At 41.5% G+C, this 20,468-nt stretch overlaps 1 protein-coding gene across 2 annotated transcripts in view; it reads left to right on the forward strand.

Moving 5' to 3' along the window:
- PALM2AKAP2 (PALM2 and AKAP2 fusion) overlaps positions 1-20,468 on the forward strand; it is a gene marked incomplete at both ends in the record, with an annotated part of 293,410 nt that overhangs the window by 159,866 nt on the left and 113,076 nt on the right. For both annotated transcript variants that reach the window (XM_084238937.1, XM_084238938.1), the window contains one exon: positions 14,744-14,829. In XM_084238937.1, coding sequence (XP_084095063.1) covers positions 14,744-14,829 — 86 coding nt within the window. The remainder of the gene's footprint in view (positions 1-14,743; positions 14,830-20,468) is intronic.

Here is a 20,468-nt window from a genome sequence, read left to right on the forward strand (position 1 = left end):
GTCACACAGATTAGGAATGGAGGAGGGTAGCATCCCCAAGGGGAAGAAAGGGTGCTATTGACATAAAGAGGAAGCAAGGCTGGAAAGAACAAGCAGCAAGGACTCTACTCTGAGTCCTTGGTGCCTTCTCGCAAACCACTTATGTCTTTCCACAGAGACAGTTGAAGATCAGTCCTCTCTCTCCCTCTCTCCCTCTCTCCTCCACTTAATAGTTTAGCATCTGTCTTTTGGTTTTCCTTTCCTCTTTCCTCCCTCCTACCCTCTTTGTCTCTTTCTACCGATTTCCCCCCTTCTGAGTCCTTTCCAACAGAACTCATCTGATCCCCAGGCCTGCAGTGTACCCAGAAAGTACTGGTCCCCTTTAAGAGTGAGGAAGGAAGAGAAATGGAGACAGCCAAGATTGGGTTTCTTTAGCAGCAGGGGCAAGGGAGGAATTCATGTTAGTAATTTTTGTTCCCATCCTATATCAAGTCACCAGAGTAATCTTGTGTCATTTTGACTTGTGGCTGCTTTTAAACTCTGCTTCTGCATCTGGGGAAGAAGTAGCTGCATTTGCACACAATGGGAAAAGAAGACTTTGGGTTAAAAACACTGATGGAGAGTCGTGGACGCATCCCAAGCGTCCTGTCAGTGTCTGCGTTTCAGCTTCCAGACTTCTTTTGTGGGTCAAGCCAAACTCCCAAATGGGTTTTTAAACTTGAGAAACATCAGGCTTGTTTGTTTCCAGTCATACAAGCACTCTTGAATTGAAAACAATGGATCATAAAACGATGTCAAAACTAATTGCTGTCTTTTATCCTTTGCCTTCAGCACAATCAGCCCCAAGGCAGTTCACACTCAAACCCTTTAAACAAACTAGCCCCATGTACAAACAGACTGAGAAGAGCATTTAATATCCCAGCCAATGGCTTTGGGCCTGTCTCTGGAATCCATCTAAGAGATGGATTCCTGCATGGCTGCTCTACTCCTCCTCGCTCTCTGACTCAGAGGGCAGCTCTGGTGCCAGTCCGGCCATGCGCCTGGGGTGTTCCCACTATCCAAGATGTCCACTGCCAATCTGGGACTCTCTTGTCTTATACCCTGGCCCTGTGGTACCCAGTTGGAGTCATCTGCTTCGGCTGCTTAAATGATTGAAATTAATTTTGTCGGGGCCTCCCTGGTGGCGCAGGCAGTTGAGCGCAGCGCTGTGAAGCTGTCCGCAGCCTCTGAAGTGCTGGTTCGATCCCCACCAGCTGCGGAGCAACCCACAAGGCAAGCAGACCTCTCCTGTCTCACCCGCTGCTCCCCTCAGCAGTGTATTTCATCAGTCTGCCTGTTCTGCTCCCCGCTTCATCTCTGGTGAATCCTCTCACCCTCCCGCGCATCTGGTCTATACCCTGGTTCTTGTATAAATAAAATCTTGCAGATGGTCTCACTCATAGCAGGAATCTAGAAAACCTAAATAAGGGACCAGGAAAAAGAGTAACTATAAGAAAGGAAAAATCAAAATCAACAAACAACTATGAACCAGAGACACACTATGGGGGGTGGGGTGGGGAAAGAAGGGATTGGAGTCAAAATAAGAGGGGTTGCAATTGTATGGGGGAATATAGAAATAAAATTTAAATAAATAAATAAATAAACAAATCTTTGAAAAAAAAGAAATTAATTTTGTCAAGGTTCTGGAAAGGAGAAGTCCAAGATCAAGGCGTCTGTAGGTTTGCTTTCCTCAGAGGCCTCTGACCTTGGCTTGCCGCTGGCCATTTTCTCATGTGTCTGCACCTCTGTGCACACACAGTCCCGGCGCCTCTCCGTGTGTCCAGATCTCCACTTCTTAAATGGACACCTGTCAGATTGGACCATGACCTGTTCTAACAGCCTTGTTTTAACTCAATCACTTCTTTAAAGATCCTGTCTGCAAATACAGTCACATCTTGAAGGATCAGTGTCTAGGGCTCCAATATAATGAATCTTGGGAGGCACACAATTCAATCAGCAGGCTAGTTGACTCTCCACCTACAGACCCCCAAATCTGCAAAAAATCTGGAACCAGAAATCCCCAAGTGTCTAATTTCTACATGAGCCTAATTAAGAACTGATACTTTGGAGGCAAGGAAGGGACCACATCTTCACCACTATTTATGGAAAAAAGAACTGAGCAAGCTAATTGTGATCTCAGCCATGTGAAGATTTTAAAAGCTTCTACTTAGAAATAAATATATGCTCTTTCTCTTGGCAACGCTTCTTAGCCACATTGCTCCAATATTCCTAGAAGTCACTTATGTAAGAGTACAGCCACAATGGTGTCACAGAAAGAGGATAATGGTCATAATAACTACTTGTGAGTGCTTGATATATTCCTGACACCAAGCTCAGGAGTCACATGTATTATCTCCTTAATCCACACCAAAACCCTAAGGATTTCCAGTTACAGTCATACCTCATTTTATTGCACTTCACTTTATTGTAATTCACAGATAAAACACTTTTTACATGTGGGAGGTTTGTGGCAACTCTGTGTCAAGCAGGAACATCAGCACCATTTCTCTTTTTTTATTTAAATTTTATTTTTATATTCCCCATACAATTACAACCCCCTTATTTTGACCCCAATCCCTCCTTTCCCCACCCCCAACCCCCTAGAGAGTGTCTCTGGTTCATAGTTGTTTGTTGATTTCGATATTTTCTTTCTTATAGTTATTCTTTTTCCTGGTCCCTTATTTAAGTTTTCTAGATTCCTGCTATGAGTGAGACCATCAGGTATTTTTCTTTTTCTTTCTGGCTTATTTCGCTGAGCATGATCCCTTCCAGCTCCATCCATGTTGCTGCAAATTGAATGCGTTTATCTTTTTTGAATGCTGAGTAATATTCCATGTACCACATCTTCTTGATCCAGTCATCTATTTTTGGGCATTTGGGTTGCTTCCATAGCTTAGCTATTGTAAATAGTGCTGCTATAAACATAGGGGTGCAGGTGCTCTTTGGAATTGATGTTTCTGTGTCCTTTGGGTAAATACCTAGGAGTGGAATTGCTGATTACAAGTGATGTTGAACATTTTTTCATATGCCTGTTGGCCATTTGCATTTCTTCTTCAGAGAAGCTTCTTTTTAGCTCTTCTGCCCATTTTTTGACCGGATTATTTTCTTTGTTTTTGTTGCGTCTCATCAGCTCTTTGTAGATTTTTGTGATCAGTCCTTTATCATTAGTGTTGGGTGCAAAAATGTTCTCCCAGTTGGTGGGGTTTCTCTTTGTTTTGGTTATTGTCTCTTTTGCTGTGCAGAAGCTCTTTAATTTGATGTAATCCCAGCGTTTTATCTTTGCCTTCACTATCACTGCTTTGGGTGATGTGTCTGTAAAGATGTCTTTGATGTGCATATCATGTAGTGTTTCACCTATATTTCCTTCTATGTATTTTATGGTTTCAGGTCTTATGTCTAGTTCTTTAATCCATTTTGAGTTGGTTTTTGTGCATGGGTGTTAGGTAGTAGTCAAGCTTCATTCTTTTGCATGTAGTGACCCAGTTTTCCCAGCACCATTTATTGAACAAACTTTCTTTGCTCCAATGCATATTCTTTGCTCCTTTGTCAAAGACTAGTTGACCATAAATCTGTGGGTTTATTTCTGGATTTTCTATTCAATTCCATTGGTCTGTGTGTCTGTTCTTGTTCCAGTACCATGCAGTTTTGATGATTATGGCTTTGTAGTATAGTTTGAAGTCTGGGAGTGTGATGCCTCCATTCCCTTCTTTTTTTTTCAGGATAGCTTTGGCTATTCGGGGTTTTTTGTGATTCCATATGAATTTCATCAATAATTGTTCTATTTCTTTGAAGAATGACATTGAAATTTTTATTGGAATAGCATTGAATCTGTATATTGCTTTTGGTAGGATGGCCATTTTGATAATGTTAATTCTTCCAATCCATGAGCAGGGGATGTCTTTCCATTTCTTTGTGTCTTCTTCTATTTCTTTTAACAGTGTTTTATAGTTTTCTTTGTATAGGTCCTTTATCTCTTTTGTTAGATTTATTCCCAAGTATTTAAATTTTTTTTGTTTTGATAATAAAAGGGATTTTTTTTTATTTCTTCTTCTTCAGATTTATTGTTTGTGTATAGGAAGGCTACTGACTTTTGCGTATACATTAGCACCATTTCTTCCCAACAGTCCAGATGATGGTAGCATTGTTTAGCAATAAGGCATTTTTTTCATTAAAGCATGTACATTCTTTTAGACATAAGGCTGTTGTACACTTACTGAACTATCTATAGTGTAAACAGAACTTTTATATACACTATGAAGCCAAAAAATTCATATGACTGGTTTTACTGTGATTTATTGAAGTGGTCTGGAACTGAACCTGCACCATCTCTGAGATGTGCCTGTAATATCTTCATTTTGCAAGTAAATAAAAGGAAGCCTTAGAGTGGTGAAGTAACTTGTCATGGTCGTGTGCTTCTCTTGCCCATTCCCACAGCCAGTTACTAAACAGCTTTGGCCAAATCAGTTTTTTCAGTTGATGGTTTAAATTTAATCTGCTGCAAATAATCTTTTTTTTAATATATTAAACATGTGTGTTTTCTTCAAATGATCTTATTTAGAAAAGAATTCAAAGTGGGATTAGTTCACAACTTTTCTGTGAACTAACAAGATCCTCATGAAGGACCTGAGGGGATTAAGCAATGTTGGGATTATAAATGCAGATACCATCAGGGGCCAGACAATTAACATTAGTGAGTTACATTGACCCCCAAGTAAAACAATGGAGTATAGTGGAGACTGAGGCCCTTGAAAGCAGGCAGATGTCATGGGAAAAAGATGGAAATAGTCACTTAGCTCTTGGTAGCTATTGCCATGTTGAACTAAGATTTCACTAAACCTTCTAATTTTCTTCAAGAGAAACTAGGTGTTGGATATTAATGTAAATTTTTAGAAAGTTTAAATAATGGCAACTAAGTGATTTAAAACAACATGCAACAGTACCTTGCAGACTAAGCAGAGCATGTGTACAGGCTAGAAGGGCTACCATTCACTTCTGTACTGATTATTGTCCAAAGAATCTTCCAAAACTTTCCAAAGGGTTCTTTTTGGATATTCTCTCCTATGCACATCTACTTGATTCAAATGGGTTTTCTGAATGACTTGGTGAGTTCCTTAAGTCACACCACACTACCATGACCACCAGCACCACCCCACCCTAGAGAAAGGAGGGGAAGTTCTGGCAGGACGCCCAGAACTCAGGGCGGAAAAGTAACATCCTGGCTACCTACTAAGGGATACAGTGAGGAAAGGAGCAGGGCTAGAAATCAGATTGCCCAGAAGAAGAAAACTGCCTCCCACAGGGCCAGCTCCCTGAGGGCCTGGGCCAGGTCTTCCTAGCCCACCTATGGGTCTCCAACCTGGTACCTGTCACACAGCAGAAATGTGAGAAATGGATCGAATGGGAATGATGTGAGGACAGGTACAATGAAAGTTGATGATGGTGATGATATAGAAGACAGGTCTGTGTTGGGGCACCCTCTCCTCAGAGGACCCAAAATGGTACACTTGCAGTGGGACTGGAGGGGAGGGAACAGGTGGGTAAGGCATGGATGAACCCTGCTTCTTCATGTTTCCATGCTCTCTGGTCTACCGTCAATCCAGTGACACCCTTTTCAGAGCTCAAAGAAGGAAGGTCACAGCACACCCAATAGATGGCTCACCCTCCAAATTGCCCAAGACCCCTATATACCCTGTATTTTAATTATTAAAAGGTCAGTGCATCTCCTCTGAACAGAAACTGGAACCAAAATGGTGGCTTGGGTTTTTATTTAATTGTATGTCACACTGTTGAGTGGATAAATATCAACTATCTTTCCAGCCTCATAAAATCAGGCTGCCAAAGCTAGTTATTGGGACGCTGTAGAGCGCATATAAGTGAATCGTTACTGGCCTTGGGGAGGAGCTCTGCAGAATGGTAATATCTGCAAAATAATGTGAGAGTAAACCAGGTTTTAAACTCTTAATTCTTGAACCTCTGAGTGGGGAACCTGTTTGTCAACCTGTTTGTCAGTCCCCTGAGTTTACTGTAAGTTACACAATTATCTAGTTTTGTCTTTTCCTTTCCCAGTTATCTATTTAATTTCTGAGGACTGGTTCAGGCCAGCCAAAACAACCATTTTCAAAATTGGTTTGGGCCTCAAGAGTCTTGTAAAACTCGTCTTAAACACTGTGTTATGATCCATTTTTTTCTCTCATATGCATGCAATTAGAGTCTGCTTCCCCTTCATATACAGAATGATGCTTAAAATGCACCATTGGGGGATAGAGCCAGAGATGAAACACCCAGTTTTCAGACACACTCTCAAATATTGTGCCAGAAAGAGGCTCTTTTCTCCTTGAAGGGAGGTTCAAGATTCCTGAGCATAATGGCAGCTGAAAAATGATTACAGCTTTGTGCACAGGTGTGTACACATGTATGTATGCACATGGCTGTGTGCATGGGTTATGCATGTGTACATGCATGTATGTACATAAGTGCACATTATGTGGTAGGTAGGTGAGCACATGTGTGCACATCTGCTCACTCTTAAGAAGAGGGGTGTCCCGTCTTGCCCTTCTGACTATGAGCCCCGTAGTTAGCAGAAGTGATAGCAGTAGCACACTGCCACGTGAGCACAGGAGTTGGAGTTTTATCCAAATCCCAGATCTGCTCCTCACTTGTTTTATTTCTTGAGCAAATTATTTACCTCTCTAAGCCTCATTTTTGCTCTCAGGAAAATGAGGGAAAAATTGTGCCTACTTCTTTTGGGGTTTTTGATTATTAGTAAGATAATATATGTCAAATACAGAACAGTGAAGAACACATTTGTTATTACTGTTATTTGTTCTTATGCCCCCTGCTTCCCGGTAGAGAATTGGGTAGAATCTGTACTGTTTTCCAGTCAAGGGCAGTGAGTTTCTACCTCTTCTCTACATAATTGCCTCTAAGATCACCCACATTTTTCCTGAAGTTTTTGGTGGGTGTCTACACCGAAGGTGGAGCTCAGAGGCTTAATTCTCTCCATCTTTCAATAGTTCAGCAGTTTAGATCACCCTCTGCAGAACTAGGTTGTTCCAGAATCCCACAGGACCATGTCTTAGAGTTCTTCCAGCAAGAAAGGAGAGCTGCCTGATCCTATTTGCCACAGAAAGGCCCTCTAAACCCCTAATAATTGTTTGCTGAATTGTGTTAGATTAGACTCAGGACCAACCAGTCTTTTATGTCTCCCTGGGGATCCAGCCTTAGAACCTTGATTTGATCTGTACAGTGTAAGCTCAGGAGTCTTGAACAGCAACATCTTGACTCTTCTTTTTTTTAATATGTCCTCAACCTTCCTGTTCCCCTGTCTCTGGTGTAGTAGTGAGATGTACTGATTAGCAAATAGCCTCTGACATCAGAGTACTTGGATTAAAAATGGGTTCCCTCTCTTACTGATACAGTTATTTTGTGTTCCTTAAGCCTCAGTTTTCTTACCTGTAAAGAGAGAATGATATTGTATCTGCCTCACCTATCCGCATTGGATGGGACTGAACGAGATGATGCACATAAAGTCAGAGTCTTGGCCCCTAATATGTCCTCAGTACAGATTAGCTGTCAGGACTGACATTTTTGTGGCCATATTTGTGGAGAGAGCAATGGCATTGAGAAGGCAAAGGCACACCTGGTAAGATGATTAGGTTTTCCCTGTACATCTTTATACTCCCTGAACATCTACCCCTCAGAGGCACCAGAGATTTCTCTCACTTAGGCAGGTACAGGTGGAGGTGCAGGTCCAGTGACCTGGTGAGTTTGAAGAAAATAACTTGATCAAAAGGTGGACCTTTCCCTTTCCCAGTGAGCTCTCCTCAGGGTGAGGCGTGGAGGGGAAATGCTGGACCACCGTTGCTTCTAGAAATCTCTGGGCCTAGCCCTCGCCTCTCTTACAAGGAAGAGAAAGTTGGGGTGCCAGGGCGAGGAGGAGCCACCACCTGGAGTGGGGTGGGATGGGGTGGGGTTACATCCTGCCCTACTCCTCCAAACCCCAGGGTGGGGCCTCCCATCCAGAGGAAGCAGGCCCCATCAGCTTATCCTTGGGTGGGGTTTCCCAAAGCAAAATATTTAAAGGCAAATCATTGTTCTGAAGTTCCGCTAAGTTTTAATGACCACCCTGTTGAGAACTCCTCCAAGAACAAAGTGAGATTTCTAAAACCCACAGAGAGCCAAGGACAATTAAAAGGCTGAGAACTATCTGGCCCAGTCTCAATTCCAAGAAACCTGGGTGAAGAAGAGAGCTAAGATGCTGTGGGGCATAGGCCTTACCCTATTTTCATTGTCATCAGCAGGTCTCTATCTTTTGTCCATAAAATGAGGTTGATATAACTTGTGTCCTAGAAGAATCCAGGTCTAGGAAACCTGGTCTCTTTCAGCCCCAACTTAGCAACTTCTTTCTGTGAGATCTTGGTGCATTTTTCCCACCTCAGGTCCTCAGTTCTCTCACTGAGACATGAAAGGCTGTCTCTGGACTTCCTCGCAGTTGTGTCTAGGTCAGTGGGCTGATGAGGGTAGAGTCAAACGTGTGATGAGAAGAGAATAGCTTGGATAGAAAGAAGGTTCCATGTATCTGTGAATGCCCCACCAAAGTCCCAGCAAACAAAAATTACACTCATAACAACTGGAGCTCATCCTTCATGCCTGCTCTCCTCTCCTTAAACCAAGCTTACCTCCTCTTGTCCTTGCTTCTCTTCTTAAACCATTTTCTGGAGTCTTTTTCCCCCAAACTGGTTGTGACCCATCTCTTCCTAGGACAATCTTTTCCAGCTTCCTAGTCAACTTGACCAGTGACCTAGTCGGTGGTGAGGGCATGACCACGACCAGGAAAATGTCATGGGAGGACTCCTCAGAGGACATTGTAGAAGGGACTTCTAACTTGATAAGAAAGTAGCATATAAACCCTCCACACCCCTTCAACTCCAGTTTGGTTGGGGAAATATTTATTGAGCCACAAGTATCTCCCTGTGCTGACTGAGGAGTGAGGTGGGCCTAGACTGGGGGCTGGTGAATGGACGGCCCTTTTATCAAAGTGCTCAGGTCTCTTGTCCCACACCCCCCTCACCACCAGGCATCTTATGTCTGGTGAACTACTTCTCCATGTGTTTTCTATGAAGGCTACCAGACTTGCTCTGGAGGCCAGAACCAATTAGTCTGCTTATTTCTTCAACATCTAGAGTGAATCAACTCAGAAGTGTAATTTTTGTACATAATCCTTAGTACAAGTCAACAGCATCATCTGGTACTTAGAAAAAATGGTCTGTTCCAAGGCTGGAACAAAAAGTGGCTCCTTTGGCTTCGTGAAGGACAGTACTATATTGTACTTTATGAGAGATTTAAGGACTTTTCAAGTCAGTTTTGATTATGCACATATACACCTTTTAACCTTAGAACCTAAAGATTTCATGTGATGCTACTAAGCTATGCAGTAAACACAGGGCACAGAAGGAACAAAGAATGGCCACAAAGAAGTACAAAGTATGGACCAGTGTAATCTGATAGAGGAGACACAATTTAAATGGCACAACTGATTCAGAGGCTAGAACACAGATTTATCTAAAGAAGTCTCTCTAATGGGAACTAGAGATTGATGGGGAAAGCAAAGTTGAAAGTCTCTCCTAAGGCTGGTTAGGTTTTGCTGCTATAATAAACAGTCCCCAATTCCATGGCTTAAGACAATAAAGGTTTTGTTTTCATTCATCCAACATTAGCTGTATCTCTGATCTGTGTTATCCTCGTGCTGGGACTCAGGTTACAGAATTGCCACTATCTAGAACATTGCCATCCACATTGTAGAGGAGAAGAGTTTTGGGGTGGGGAAAGGAGAGAGGGATTCTAGACAGAACTAGTCACATGACCTCACGACCTCTAAGGAGGCCAGGAAGTAAGATCTGGTTGGTTACATGTCTGCAGGAGGAAAGAGCTGGAAATGTTTAGTGAGCAGCACTAATGACCACCTCTGCCATCCACTCTGTCCAATGATCTATTTAAAATCTATCGCATAAGCTAGGACAAAGGACCCCTGTCTTGTAAATAAGGACATATGTCCACTTTTCCTTCTTATGCTACTTTCATCTGGTAACACATGATGATGCCAGGGATTCTGGGTACCGCTACTGCCTTCCCATGCCTTCCCAAAAATACATCAAACTGACAAGTTTTATCTTTTATGATTATACACGGAGTTATTTAAATGTTTGCATTATAGTTATGAATTTTGGATTTTAGCTGTGCAGAAATTCATCTCAGGAACTCAGACATGAAAGCAGATTGAAAGTTATTGATAAAATCCTAGAACTGAAGGAATCTCAAACCAGCATTCTAAGCCCTCCCCTTGTCCACTTGCAGTATAGTGCATTTACGTGTCGGGCAGCAGAAATCGTTTTAGAAATGGAAATGGCATTCTTACATGTATGAGCAGCCTCCTATAGAGAAGGGTCATCTCAAGGCACGTATAAGCATCTGTATATCCTCAGAATGAAAGGGTCTCCTGTTGACAAAGAGAACTGACCAGTAGCCTATCATATCTAGCATGTGGATCTCATAGCCCCTCCATGATTCTTCTTATCATGTCCTCTTCAGGACCACCTTTGCAGGGACCTCCCATGTGCACCTGACCACTCTGCTCTCTCTACCTTGAGGTTCAAATGTGGGACCTCATTCACTTGCCACCAAACAACAGCAACACAAGACTGTTGGGTAGAATAGATCTCTCCTGGGGTGTGATAGTGAGAGGAGAATTACATCCAGACAGCATGAAAAACAATTTAAAATTGATTTTTAAATGCGACTCTTTTCAATAGGCCTTTTTATTGCCCCCTGGGAATTTCTTTCTGCAAATTCTTGTTCTAGCTTCTTCCAATTTCTTTCCTTCCAAATGGATTTTTCCCTTTTTCTCTCTCCATTAGGTGGGACCCACCTTTTCATACCCCAGTGGTCCATAAAGTTGCTTTGTTCTGCAAAATACAATTTTCTCTGGAAGGAATTTTGCCTCTAGCTTGTATAGTAACATTTTTCTGTCCTAACAATTTATTATTAGCATTAATAACATTTTTAAATTAAAGTGTTATGTCTGTTTTCTCTTGTGCCATGAAATGATAGGCTCTCTAATTTGAAGTGTTTCTTGATGGCAGGCCAAAATTTTCAGAGCACATGTATATTATACACACACACACATATGCACACATGTACATATATGGTGTCTCACATGTACACATGTACACATATGGTGTCTCATATCTTTTTCTTATGGCCGTATACCCTTTAATATAGTATTGCTGGCAAAAGAAATGGTTACAGAGCAAAGATCTTTCCCAAAGTGGAATAATGTGTGTGTGAAATTTTAATGCAACAAACAGAAAATTATATTATATATTATATATATTATTATATAAAATATTATATATTATATAATTATATAAAATATAATTATATGTATTTTTTATCCAAAAAAGAACTTTAAAAAGAAAAACAAAAAAAAAACTAAAATCAAACAAAAAAGTATTCTATCCAAAAAGATTTTCATCTATAATTTTGGTTATTGATTGTATCTGTTTTCTATTATTACAATAATGCTATTTGATAAATTGTCCCAAAACTCGCTAGCTTTTATTGTCATACATCTGCAGTTGAATTGAGAGTTAGCTGCTCTAAACTTGGCTTAGCGATCCTTGTAGATCTGCTCCAAAGTGCAGATTAGATCCAGGTCTGCTCGCTCATTCTTTTGCGGGCCAAGTGGGTCATGTCTTTTTTGTGTTGAAGCAGAAGTTGAGAAAGGCAAGCTCCACCTCACAAGCCCATTTCAAACCTTTGACTGCATCACCTCTATTCACATCCTGTTGGTCAAAGCAAATATCAATGTAATACGGAAGAAATTTCTCTCAGAGCTAAAGAGGAGAATGAATATTTGCTGAATAATAATTCAAACTCTTCCATAAACTAAATATCACAGGAGTGACTGCCATGCCCAATACCTGTGCTTCTCTTCCAGCCAGATCCATCAGGCCCCAGTGATCACTTAAACCAGGAAGGACTATTCGTTAAATGCAAGGCCTGTCAGACAATCCATTCCTGCAGGAGCAGACTTTTCTCCCAGAAAAGCATTAAAGACAAAGCTTACATCTTCCTTGAGCAGTTTCTTGTGAGACAATTATAGAGCAAGCCACTAAGCTGACCCAATTTCTACAACTTAATGAGAATTATTTGCACCTTGCAATAAATTGTAACCCATAGATCTTGAGTGTTCCTTTGTGCATATATCCTGCAAAATGAGGCTTTGAAGGATTCACAATATTAAAATGGGTAATATAAGCCATGCTAATATATTAAAATTTTAACTAATTTCATATTAGCTTATTTAAAGTGTCATGTAATTGCAAACAATTGTTTTTGTTTCACCACATGTTTATCCTTACAAAAATGCTGGAATATTGAATTTTTTCCTGTGCCTGTCTCTGGTTTTCTGATTTAGCACAGAGGCTGGTAAAGTATGTCTCTGTAAAGTTTTATTGGTACCCAACTCTGCCTATTTGTTTCCATGCCATCTGTGGCTGCTTTCACACTACAATAGCTTCTTAAGAAGTTGCATTAGAAATGGCATGATTGCAAACCTAAAATATTTACTATGTGGCAAACGGAAAAAATGTACCAATCCTGTTTTAACATAATGCTAGACAGATGAAATTTTGAAATTTGGGTTATTCACACAGATCTAGAATGAATATTGTCCTTGAGTTATCCCAAGGGAAAATTATTTGAGGAAATCAGTAATGTAAGCAAAATTTTACAATTTCAGCCTATTTAAGAAGGCAATATTTTTAATAATTTAGCTTATGGGCACTCATCTTCAAACAAATAATTATACCAATTATAAATTTGCATCTGCCTGTTAAATAAGCCCCAAGAAATCTTACTGTTTTTAGCTTTTAAAGAGATTATTTTAGGGCCTCCCCAGTGGCACAGCAGTTGAGCGCTGGGTTGCGAAGCTGCCCGAGCCTCTGCAATGCCGGTTTGATCCCCGGCTGCTCCCCAGCCACTGGGCGAGGGTCCCACATGGCGCGCAGACCTCTCCTGCCACCCGCTGCTCCCCTCAGCAGTGTACTTCGGTCCTTCTGCCTGCTCTGCTCCCCGCTCTGGCTCTGGTGAATTCTCTCACCCTCCCGTGCTTCTGACTGTACCCAGTGCTTGTATAAATAAATAAATCTTTTATAAATAAATAAATAAATAGATTGTTTTATCTGTAATAATCTATGTTTTTTTAATATGTACTATCGTACATACATTAACATTTTGTTAATATAGATTATTCTACCTTCATTCACACACATAATATCAGTACCATCTGAATTCATGTAGCCTTACTATATTGTGTTCATGGGTACTTCAAAATACCAGTCCCTGATTTCATTTTGGAAGTTGGAGAAAGTGACCTTATGATTTGCCCTTTGTCCATTCTTGGAGGTCATCTGACAGCTTAAGAAAAAAAAAAAAGGAGGGCCTCCCTGGTGGCACAAGGGGTTAAGACGCAACCTATGAAGCTATCTGCAGCCACTGCAGCACAAGTTCGTTCCTCCGCCAGGGAGCTACCCACATGGTGCAGCAGGCCATTCCTGGCTTGCCCTCTGCTCCCCTCAGCAGTGTATTTCAGTTGGGCTGCCTGTTCTGCTCCCCAGTCTGTCTCTGGTGGATCCTCTCACCCTCCCACACATCTGGCCTGTACCCCGGTTCTTGTATGCATTAATAAATAAATCTTTTCTTTTTTAAGATTTATTTATTGATTTATACAAGCACTGGGGTACAGTCAGAAGTGCAGGAGGGTGAGAGAATTCCCCAGAGCCAGAGTGGAGAGCAGAACAGGCAGACTGATGAAACACACTGCTGAGGGGAACAGCGTGTGGCAGGAGAGGTCTGCGCGCCATGTGGGACCCTCGCCACGGCCAGGGATCAAACCGGCGCTGCAGAGGCCGTGGGCAGCCTCGCAACCCAGCGCTCAACCACTGCGCCACTGGGGAGGCCCAATAAATAAATCTTTTAAAAAAAGAAAAAGGGGGGAAAAAAAGGACCGCTACTATTTATCAAGACTGGGAGGAAAAGGGCTCGAAACAGGGGAGGGAAGAGCAAAAGGGACTATGGTGATGGTTCACGGGTGAACTGGTGGTGGGAATTTTACGAGGAATATACAATGAGGTAAAAGATATAAATAAAAAATAAATAATTTTTTAAAAGACTGGGAGAGAAAGCATATATAGATTTCAAAAGAGAGTGTCAACTCTGGGTTAGTTTAGGCAGGGATGTAGAACCTAGGGTGGAGAGTGATCTAGAGTTGTTTTGATGGGATGTTGAATGAGATTCAGAAGTTTGTGTTTCTATGTTCTGGGATTCATTTAAGGCCCAAATAAAACCTTAATTAGAAGCCTAGATTCTGGAGGAGTTCAATCCACTTCTTCTCCACACTGGACCCGCACCTAGAACTGTCTAGAAAACACAGGATTTAGACAGTGGACTCCAAAGTTGGAAATTAGGTAGAAACAAGGGAGGTGCGAAGCGACTTCTGAAAGGAAGCTTTCCAGTGGTATCTGCCAGGCAGGCAGGGGCTGTGGATCATCAGTTTCCTTTACAAGTCATGTGGGACTAGAATCTGTGAAATGACAGTTCTCCATCCATGTCAGCTGAACGCACTTGTTCAAATGCACTTTGTTCAATGTTGCTTTTTTTCTTTCAGGAGTTGGATGGGAGAGTTTGCTGCTAAAGGGAGAAGAGACAGCCTTAGGGGTCTTAGAAACATCCAATGCAGACATGACTATCCAGGTAAGAGATCCTTCCTCTATTTTGATTCTCAAAGTGCATCTTTAGAGTAAAGTGAGCCCATGCTCTAGGGACAAAATGAGTACTGTCTTCTACCCTGCTGGATTCACTCTATTCCCTGAATCCCTAGTGAGTCAGTGGGAATAAGGTTTCCTGAAATTCGGGATCTGGAATAGGAAACCACCTGAGAATTAGAATACAAGATGGGTGGTTTCCAATGAGCCTGAGGTAGGGTCCTCAGGGAATATCTACCCACAGGGTGTCAGTAAGTGGATAAGTGGTGACCCCAGAGGGACAGTAAAGCAAATCTGAAATTTCTGAATTATGAAATTGAGCCCCACTGTGCATTGTGGAGAAAGGTCAGAGAGGCAGAAAGAGCTTTGATCTTGACTCAAGATTTCCACTGATGTCAGTGGGAAGGCAGCACATGGCCCACGCCAGCTGGAACACTCATGGCCAAAGCTTTACAAAATGAGTCATCTGGAAATCAAGCTAATTATCACTGTTCAAATTAAATGCTTGAATTTATAATCATCATCATCTAGATTAAGGAATCTGTAGTGTAAGTTATCAGAGCCCCAACCACCTCCCCTTTTATTACTGGATTAGACACTAAGGAACAGTCTTTCTCTCTTGGAATTCTGTTTACACTTCAGTTAACAAAGACTGGGAGTAGGAGGGCTCTTAAATATTTTTGCTCAAATAATGAGAATTTAAATATATACCACTTACGGGTTTTTCTTTGAAAACAGAAAGTAAAGTGCCTCGTTTTTAATTGCAATATAACTTGAGATATTTCATTCCTGGATTTATTAGTAGGGTTGAATGAAAAACTATAAAATATAAATGTATTCAAGCTTTCCTTTGTTGTGGGAAGGCTGAACTTACATCACTTATGTTAAAAACGTCAGGGAAAGCAAACAAAAATACCACAGTGGAATTAAAAAAAGGTGGGATAGTAACCTGATTAGTTAAAAAAAAGGAAAAAAATCAACCAATCTAAATAATAATTATCCAGTGTTGAAAATTCATTACTTTATTATTATGTTTAGCAGAATTTGGAAGACGAAAATAGAAATTACAGTGCTGTATATTGGTGTTTCACTGGTTATTATTGCAAAGACAGAAATCTATCACCATGTTGGATAGAGAGAAATGAATGTTGATAGTAAAATTTGATGGATTTAAATTTTCTATTTTGGAATCTATCTTCACTTTAAGAATTAAATTCTGTATATACCACATGAGTGAAACCATATGGTGTTTGTCTTCGTCTGGCTTATGAAAACAAACATATGAACTAAATAAAACAAAAATAAACTTTTGGACTCTAAGCTAATTAGTGGTTACCAGAAGGAAAGGAATAAAGGGTGAGGGTAAATCAGGAAAAAGGGGACAGTGGTCTGTGAAGAATAGATTTTGGGCTTTTAGCTGTGATCTTCATACAGGATATACACATGCTGATTCTCAACAATGAGAACCTGAAACTTACATCGTGTTACTTCAATAAAAAGGGGAAAAGTTCTATTTTCCAGCATTAAAAATCAAAAGAATTCATTTCTGAGTTGTGTCGCTATCATGCTGCACAGACACTTAAGTAATCAGAAACATTGGAGTTTGCTAAATAAGAGCAAAAAGCACACTCTATTAGAAGCAGGTCTTGTCCAGGGGCCACTGAATTGTTAAGGCTGCAACTTCACCAGTCTGTTCATTGGTACCAGATCTCAACTCAAGTTTTATTTGGCTCTATCCAGCTTAAGTGTGATTCTCAACCTTTCTCTTCTCTTTTATTGAGTACCTGGGAATTTTTTTAAAAATAAAAACAGGCTTTTAAATTCACAAAAACTGAACAAACTCTGAGGATTGAACACCATACGCTTTGAAAAGTTGAAGGTCCAGGTTGGAGAATTAGCATTTTTTAAAAAGATTTATTTATGCATACAAGAGCTGGGGTACGGGCCAGAGGTGCAGGGGCTGAGAGGATTCACCAGAGACAGAGTGGGGAGCAGAAAAGGCAGATCTACTGAAATACACTGCTGAGGGGAGCAGCAGGCGAGACATGAGAGGTCTGCCTCACCATGTGGGTTGCTCCCTGGCCAGCTGGGGATGGAAGTAGTGCTACAGTGGCTGGCAATAGCTTGACAGCGCTGTCTTTAACCCCTGCACCACCATGGAGGCCCTGAGAATTAACATTTTAACAAGTGTTCCAGGTGTCTCTTGTGATCTATTTGGGACAGCAACTTAGTGTGGCAATTAAGGCGGTTGGGAATGGCCATCAGCCCTCCTGCACCAGGCCTCTCATTGCCCAGCTACTCTGAGACAGGATGTGGGACCTCCCTGTTCAAAACCTTTTGATTATGTTCCTTTGAACACGATGAAGGCTGCTCTTGGCGTTCCTGATGGCCTCTCTCTAACCACGATATCATTTCTAATCCTGTCTGCCACCATGTCTCTCTCTGTGCCATTCTTGTCCTCTCCACCCAGTCTCTTTGCGCCAAAGTGATCATCTGAAAAGTCCAATCTGATCATGTCTATCCTCTCCTCAAAGCCCCGCCTGCCCTCCCCATTGTTCTTAGAACCAAGCCCACGCTCCTGTAGGTGATGTGCTTTGTAAAATTCCATGACTGCTCACAGCTTCCTTGAATTTCATCCTCTCCCTTCCTCTGCCACCCAGCCTGGCTTGCTTTGCTTTATATCCCAGTCTTTGGTTCAAATACTCCCTCAGACAGACAGCACTTTCTGACCTTGTGTGCTACATGAGCTCATAGAACCTAGCACTGCTCCTTCCTAGCCAATCACATAAATACCCATACAGGTCATGCATGCCAGCCAAGCTCCCCTGTACAACATCATTTCCATAAGAGCCTGCACCCCAGCACCTAGCGAGAGGCTAACTCAGGTGCAACCGTCACCACTGGATGAACAAATATTTGAATGAACAAATGAAGACCAATCTTTGCCAGATTTAGGCTAGAAGCGCTGACCTTCTTCATACTTGGGTTCTCAGCTCAGGGTCTTTCTCCCGTGTCTCCCTCCCTGCTCCCCACCCAGATGCCACTGTCCTCAGAGCTGTATTTGTCTTTTACTTGTTAGAGCCTCTAAATTACAGTTCATTTTCTTGAACATTCTTTTTTTTTTTCCTTTGCACAATGTTATCGAGGTGTATAATATACATGTCATCAAGTTCATAATTTTAAGTGTGCAATTCAGTTATTTTTAGTAAGTTTACTATCACCATAATCCAGCTTTATGACGTTTTCCTCACTCTACTAAGATTTCCTCGTGCCCTATTATAGTTAACCTCCATCCCCAACCCAACCCCCAGCTAACACTAGTCTACCTTTTGTGTCTTTAAATTGCCTGTTTTGGACATTTTGTATAGGTGGAATCATCCAACATGTGGCTTTTACGCAGCTTTTTTCCACTTGGCATAGAGATGAGGTTCTTCCATGGTACAGGCTCTATCGATGTTTCATTTCATGAGGAGTAGGATTCATCTCATGGCTGTATCAGTTCTTGGCTTTGGTTCATTCACAAGTTCATGGGCTTATGGATTATTTCCACTGTAAACTATTATGAACTATTATAAATTATTATGCCACAAATATTCGTATGCACATCTTCTGGGGACATGCATTTTCACTCATTTTGGGTGTGCACCCCAGAATGGACTTGCTGGGTTATATGATAAATCTCTGTTAAACTAGTTGAAGAACTATCAGATTGTTTTCCAAAGTGGCTGCCCCCACCAGCAATTGGTGAGGGTTCTAATTTTTCCATATCCTAGCCAATGCTGGCCATTATCTGTTTTGATTGGAACCAGCTTAGTGGATCTGAAGCAGCCTTTCATGGTGGTTTTAACTTGCATTTCCCTGGTGGCTAATGATGCTGAGTTTCTTTTCATGTGCTTATTGAGTGGGTTCTGTTAGTAAATGTTCCAACACACTTGGCATCTTCTCATTGCAGGTGCTCAATGTTTTTTAAGCAAGGGACCCTCTTCTTGACTATGGGAGAGGGTTCTCAACCACTCTCAACCACTCAGCCACTCATCATCCTTTGGATCACTGCCATCACCCCTACCTGTGCCCTGGCTGCTCGCAGGGATGGGGGAGGGGGTTGGGGGGAGTGGCTCATTAATCTCCTTCTTTACATTTATTTTTATTGCTTTCTCTCTTTTCTGTCTGGTTATTTTCCCTCCACACCACAGCTTTTTGCTTTAATTTAATCATCTTCACTAACCTATTTGTGTTATATATTTTGTGATAAACTATATGTACGCTACACCTAAAATGTACGTAACATAAAATTTACCCTTTCAAACATTTTTAAGTGCACATTCTTTGACATGATGTCATTCATATTACTCTGTAATCATTCCTACTAAGACCCCCAGAACTTCTTCATCACCCCAAACTGGAACTCTGTTATCTTTAAAAACTAGTTCTTTTCTCCCTTCTATTCATCATTGAATTCCTCATTCTGTCTTCCCTCCAACTCTAAGCAAACTCTGAGTGTCTTATTTTATATGTAATACCCTCTAGTTGTCTACCCAAAGGAATTTTAAATACTTTTATTTGAAATTGTAAAAATGCCAGTAAGATGGCTAAAATAGTAAAAATGCCAGTAAGATGGCTAAATCTCAAACTAATATGTTAATGTCCTTTGGAGAGGCAAGCTAGAAAGGCAGTCACTTTACATATTTAAAAGTAATGTTTCAAAATAAAGTTACTAGGAAACTGTTACATGCTAGATTTTTAAAGAGTTTGCTGCCACAGAGATTCCTTTCTTCTGGGGAGTGAGGTGCCCAGTGCCAACATAGTGGAAGTGTCTTGGCTTTGTTTAACTGGGTGAATTGCTGGAACCACAAATTACACCTGTTTGGCTCTGCAGTCTTTTCTTGGATTTTGTTTATTTGGTGCCTACACAAAGCTGTATCAATCCAAGTTAAAGAAATGGTGACTTAGCTGCCGTTTTAATGAAATATACCAATTTGCTCTCTTGTTCTATTTAAAGAGACTGAAAACTAAGTGTTTGCAAAAAGGGATATAGAAGGGCCTCCCTGATGGTGCAAGCAGTTGTGTGCAGTGCTGTGAAGCTGTCCGCAGCCTCTGCAGCACAGTTTGATCCCAGCCGGCTGGGGAGATACCCACATGGTGCAGCAGACCTCTCCTGTCTCACCCGCTGCTCCCCTCAGCAGTGTATTTCAGTCAGTCTGTCTGCTCTGTTCCCCTCTCTGTGGGGATTCACTCTGTGAATCTTCTCACCCTCCCGCACATCTGGCCTGTACCTGGTTCTTGTATAAATAAATCTTTAAAAAAAAAAAAAAGGAGCACAGAAAATTCTAGTAAACTGGAATTTTTCTCTGAAAGAAACTTAGTACTTATTTACATTTTTTTTAAAGATTTTATTTATTTATACAAGCACTGGGTACAGTCAGAAGTGCAGGAGGGTCAGAGAATTCACCAGAGCCAGAGAGGGGAACAGAACAGGCAGATCAACGAAATACACTGCTGAGGGGAGCAGCGGGCGGCAGGAGAGGTCTGCGAGCCATGTGGGACCCTCCTCCGGTGGCGCGGGAGCAGCCAGGGATCAAACCAGAGCTGCAGAGGTTGGGGGCAGCTTCGCAACCCAGCGCTGAACTG

The sequence above is a fragment of the Talpa europaea genome (assembly GCF_964194135.1).
Source record: "Talpa europaea genome assembly, chromosome: 7".
NCBI lineage: Eukaryota > Metazoa > Chordata > Mammalia > Eulipotyphla > Talpidae > Talpa > Talpa europaea.